The sequence below is a fragment of the Otolemur garnettii genome, unplaced genomic scaffold, assembly GCF_000181295.1.
Source record: "Otolemur garnettii isolate 467f Iridium unplaced genomic scaffold, OtoGar3 scaffold00124, whole genome shotgun sequence".
Taxonomy (NCBI): domain Eukaryota; kingdom Metazoa; phylum Chordata; class Mammalia; order Primates; family Galagidae; genus Otolemur; species Otolemur garnettii.
The window spans coordinates 3,319,925-3,325,331 of record NW_003852519.1 but is presented as its reverse complement, the minus strand read 5'-3'; the positions used below and the strand labels follow the sequence as shown (position 1 = coordinate 3,325,331).

The 5,407-nt window shown below is 41.7% G+C and overlaps 1 protein-coding gene across 1 annotated transcript in view; it reads left to right on the top strand.

Moving 5' to 3' along the window:
• GUCY2C (guanylate cyclase 2C) overlaps nucleotides 1-4,962 on the top strand; it is an 82,336-nt gene extending 77,374 nt beyond the window's left edge. The window contains exons 24-26 of the mRNA XM_023517909.1: nucleotides 1,132-1,226; nucleotides 2,769-2,845; nucleotides 4,486-4,962. Coding sequence (XP_023373677.1) covers nucleotides 1,132-1,226; nucleotides 2,769-2,845; nucleotides 4,486-4,660 — 347 coding nt within the window. The 3' untranslated portion in view covers nucleotides 4,661-4,962. The remainder of the gene's footprint in view (nucleotides 1-1,131; nucleotides 1,227-2,768; nucleotides 2,846-4,485) is intronic.
• The last annotated feature ends 445 nt before the right edge of the window (nucleotides 4,963-5,407 follow it).

Sequence of the window (5,407 nt, the reverse complement as noted above, 5' to 3'; positions counted from 1 at the left end):
TCTTGGTAGTCTACTGACAATCTGCTACTAGTGTGTATAGGAAAAATCACTCCATAAAGAAAAGAGTAAGATTGGGGTCAGACACACTTGGGTTAAAATTCTAATGATGCTAATCACTATCAGCATAAATTGGGGAGGGGGAAGTCACCTGATATGTCTAGATTTCAGAAAATGAAGATATGTCTTTGCAGATGAGATACCAACTTTGCTAGGCGGGTTCCTGGAAGGATTTGGGATGACGTCACATTAAGCATTGATTGATAGCAATTCTGTGGTACACAGTAGGCGTGCAATTTGTAGTTGCCATTATTCTTACTACTGTTATTGTTTGTGGTGTGGCTATTAGGCACCTATGGCAGGAAAGGTGGTAGACCCTATGAATGGGAATGCCCTCACCACTCGTTTGTCAAAAGGATAACAATATTCCAGAAGAAGAAAAATTGAGAAAATCAAGACCCTGGGCTGGGTGCTGTGGTTCATACTTACAGTCCAACATTTTGGGAGGTTGAGGGAGTAGAATCACTTGATTCCAATCGTTCAACACCAGCCTGAGCAACATAGCAAGACCCTATCTCTACAAAAATTTAAAAATTAGCCTGTAGTCCCAGCTACTTGGGAGGCTGAGGCAGGGGGATTTTTTGAGTCCGGGAATTTGAGGCTGCAGTGAGCTATGATGATGCCACTGTATTCCAGCCAGGGCAACAAAAAGAGACCCTGTCTCTTATTTTAAAAAAAAAAAAAAGACCCTGTAACTCTCTCCTGAATCTTCACCTTGCTCTCAACACTTCGGTTACTTATTGGAACACAGGGACTCAAAACCAAAGCCAATTCCAACTCCCATACTTGACACTGCAAACCAAATCCAAACCTAGGTACCACTTGTTGCTGGAAGGAGACTCTATGGAATGAAACTGGGAAGCATTGTCACTCCAGCCCCTGAAAGCTGATACCAGACCCTTGCTTCCCATAATATTTTTAAGTGTTCATTTGCTACAATAGCCAATAGTTTCTCCTTGACGTGTGATACTTGGATCAGGTGTTCTTGATATTCTGAATCAAGAGGAAACTAAAGTGACCATATAACAGATTACAAAATGGAAGAGATTTTTATTTATCTATTTGCATTTTCAGCCTTGAGAATTCATGTGAGTGGCTCCACTATCGCCATCCTGAAGAGAACTGAACACCAGTTCTTGTATGAAGTGAGGGGAGAAACGTACTTAAAGGTAAGGAATTCAGGGAGAGAATATGCTGAACAAGCTCTCAGACACACTGGGTCCACCTCCCTTGACTTAGCCAGGAAAGCTGAGGAGCATGCAGGTGAAGAATCCTTTCTGTACTCCCTGTGATGATCACCCACCATCCTCTATAGGAGAAGCCACCACTGAAGAATGTGAACTCAGAACTTACTTTACTCCAAAGAGCCCTCTTGATATTTTTAACTCTAACCAATATGTTATAAAATGCTGGCACTATTTCCTTCACATGTATCCAGGTTCTGTCCCCAGTTCCCCCTCCAAATCTAAGAGCCACAATCTCATCCAGGACTTAATTTAACTTCTATCAAAACCCCATCTTCTCACTTACTTCCCTACTCTTGCTGTGAGGTGTGGCTGTGATCTGAGATCATCTCACTTGCCAGTTGCTTTACCAGTCTGAAGCTCTGGATCAGTGAATCACAAGGTGTGGCCCCATACCCTGACTTGGCCTCATGTAGATACTTGTTAAAATGCAGGTGTTCAGGCACCCACCAGGCCTATGAAGTGAGACTCTGCAGGCGCAGATCAGGAATCTATCTTTGTAACACTGTGATCACACTGAAGTTTGAGAATCACCACTCCAGATTTTCCATGCTGTTCCTCACATTTGAAACAGCTGCCCTCCAAAGCCAGCAACTGTCTCCAGTTGGTTCTCAGGCTCCTTTCGGAAAGTTATTACAATCTTTTCACAACTGGTCTGAAGCCAACTGTTGATTGCAAGACGATCTGTCTGCAGTAGCCATAATTCTTCTGGCTTTTCCACTTGGACTGGAATTTGGAAAAGCTCCTTTCCTGAAAAACGTCCTAACATTGTGTTTGCTTTTTGAGTCCTCCATAAGTCCACAGAGAATTCTCCCCAAAATATAAGTGGTTTATGAATTACTGCATTCCAAACACAGCCGGCAAATATACATAATTATCCAGTCTCCTGTCTCCAAATACAAGCATTAGCAAAAACAGGGTTTCTAGTAAGTTTCCATACATTACATAGCCTCCAGGTGGGACCAGCAAATATTACTTAATGAGTGTTTATTATGATGCATTTGTATTGATAATTTACACACTTAAGGTAGGGAAATTGTGGCAAAAATTTTGCAGCACAACTTTGTTGTAAAAAGAGCTAGAAGAAAATGTAGACAATAAAAACTGGTTGGATTAGTTGGAGTAGCAGAATTGTAGATGAATTTTCTTCCTTTTAAAGTTAGAGTTCTTGTAATATTGCTAGAATGATACTTGGAAATGTTTCTTGGGAGAAAGAAAAGAAAACTCTAATTTAAGAAAAGCACATCTGGTGAATGAGAGACTTGCTTTTCAAATGGCATTGGGAAATCAAGATCTGTCTAGAAGTAGTGCAAGTCGTAACAAGAATGTGTGACATGCCTAAATATGGGCACAGCTAAGAAGCACAGAAGTAAAATATATCTCTTGGAAACGGATCATTGTAGGATAGTGGGCTAGAACTGTACTCATTATCTTTGTGGGAGGTACATAACTCTTTTGTCTCACTAGGGAAGAGGCAATGAGATCACCTACTGGCTGACCGGGATGAAGGACCAGAAATACAACCTGCCGACCCCTCCCACTGTGTAAGCCTCAGGGTGTGAGAGGGAGGGTGAGGGCTTCCTAAGTTGTGGAGCCAATTTATGTTGCCAAGTTCCTTGCAAGCATCAGTGATATACTGAATGCAAGGCAAAGGGCAACACACATAAGAAGGTTTAGGAACTTCCCTTCTCAGACTGCTAGAAACTGAGTGCCCTGACGACTTGAATTTTCCTGAGACCTTAATGAAACAGAAAAGCACTTAGCCTTGGCTGCCCTGTCTGCAACATGGACTTTCTTCAGGGAATCAGATACCTGTTCTCAGTGAAATAACTACCTCTGACTCTGGAGCCTCAGTCCAACAGTTGATCCAGGGACCTTCCACCTGGAAAAGAGTAGGAATGACTAGACCAGCTAGAACTGGAGATTTGTTCTTATTTCACTTATTTGGGTTTTCTTGTTTTGCATTTTGTATTGGTTCTTTTTTCTTCTGTATTTATGTTAGGATTTTTTTAACTGTCACAATTTTACTTTGAATACCTTATGTCCATTAAGGTATACTTAACTCACAATTCTTACAGAAAACATTCTGTTTATCAGGCAAGAATAACAGTTAAAATTTCCTGAGTCTGTGCTTCTATCCATTCTGCCCAATTTCCCAGAATACACCGGGTAAATGCATCTTGCCCTTACTTGAAAACTGACTCCGTTTCCCCACACTGAAGCACAGCAAAGCTATCATTGTTTTCTGGGCTTGCTCAGGAGAACAGAAGACACGTTAGAGCTTACCTCATGCATGTCTGGTTCTCACAAGAGTAGCACATCCTGGGGCCAAAGAGGCTTTCTGCATTGCTACTCCTGTCCTCATCTTTCTGCTGAGCCACCTGCTAAAAACAGGAACTCCCTAGGCCCAAGTTTAGTTTGGGGTCTTACCATAGAGATTTTGCTCTCCCTGAGTTGAGGAAGACAAAGTTTCAGGTCTGACTGACAGGTTTCAGTTCTTCTTAAGGTAAGTCAAATTGTTGGCCAGTTACCTATCAGTAGATGCTGTGGCAATCAGTCATGTGGCTGTTGTCACGGCTTTTGGAATGGCTTTTGTGATGGTTGCAAACCTTATCTTGGAGAGACCCAGATGCCAGATCCAGACAGAAGGCAAGCCTCTAGAGAGTCAAAACCACCCAGCTATTCCCTGGAGCACAGGAAAACTTGTCCCTAATTAGAAGTGCCCCAAATCCATTCTAAACTCTTGAAATTCTCTACTATTGTAGATCATCCCCAAACAAAATCCACACTCATAGCTATGTGGGGGAGCCAATTGGGCTTTCAGAGTTTGCAACAGGTTAGAATCCTCCACAGCAACTGGCCCCTTCTTCCAATGCTATGTGTAAACCTGGATCCTCCTAACCAGGCCTCTGAATTCCAACATCAGGTTGTTTCCCTTTGAAATTGACGTCTGATTTCCTGCTTGAAATATATTCTGCTTATTCTACAACTACATAGCAGGGATGACAGTTCTTTAAGCTCACCAAAGGCGAGGATTATTTTATATTCTCTGGACTTCTGGTGTCCAGCACAGAGTAGCCACTCAAAGAGTAACTGCGTAACTGAACTGATTATTCTGGAGCTAAGGAATATTCTGCATGAATTACCAAGAAGCTCATTTTCTCTTCCCCCACCTTATATCCAGGGAGAATCAACAGCGTTTGCAAGCAGAGTTTTCAGACATGATTGCCAACTCTTTAAAGAAAAGGGAGGCTACGGGGATAAGAAACCAAAAACCACGACGGGTAGCCAGCTATAAAAAAGGTACTCTGGAATACTTGCAGCTCGGGACCACGGGCCAGGACAACACCTATTTTTAAACCTAAATGAGGTGTATGGACTCACACCAATTAAATACAGCTGCACTAAGCAGTGACCTTACATGTCCAGAAAGCCTGCATTTTCCTGAGACCTCAATGAAATAGGAAGATACTTAGCCTTGGCTGCCCAGTCTGGAACATAGACCTTCCGTGAATCAGATGCATGTTCTCGGTGAAATAACTGTCTTCGACTCTGAAACTTATCCCAACAGTTGTTCTAGGAAACTTCCACCTGGAAAAGAAAAGAAATGAATAGGCTATCTAGAACTTGGGGAGATTTTGTTCTTATTCATTTATTTTTGTTTTTGTTTTGTTTACAGGCTCTTTGCTCTTCTACATTCATGTTAAGAATTTTTTTTTTGTAATTGTCATAATTGTATTTTAAATACCCTATCTCCATTCGAGTGTACTTAACTCATACTATTTTGCAGAAAATATGCTCATACTAGGCAAAAATAAAAGTTAAAAGTTTCCTGTCTCCTGAGTCTATCTAGGTGCTTTTATCTATTCTGTCCATTTTCCTGGAAGACCCCAGTCATCATCTTGTACTTGCTGAAAAACTGCCTGAATTCCCACACAGAAGCATGGCAAAGCTAGCGTAGTGGCTAAGAGCCTTGAAGGTTAGTAACATCTGCTGTTCATAAGGGAATTCTTGACCTTTCATTAGTGGTATTGTCTACTTCGCAATGTGAGCATGTGATACACGTGTCAATAATGGCACTCACCCAAGGATAGGACTCAAGCAAG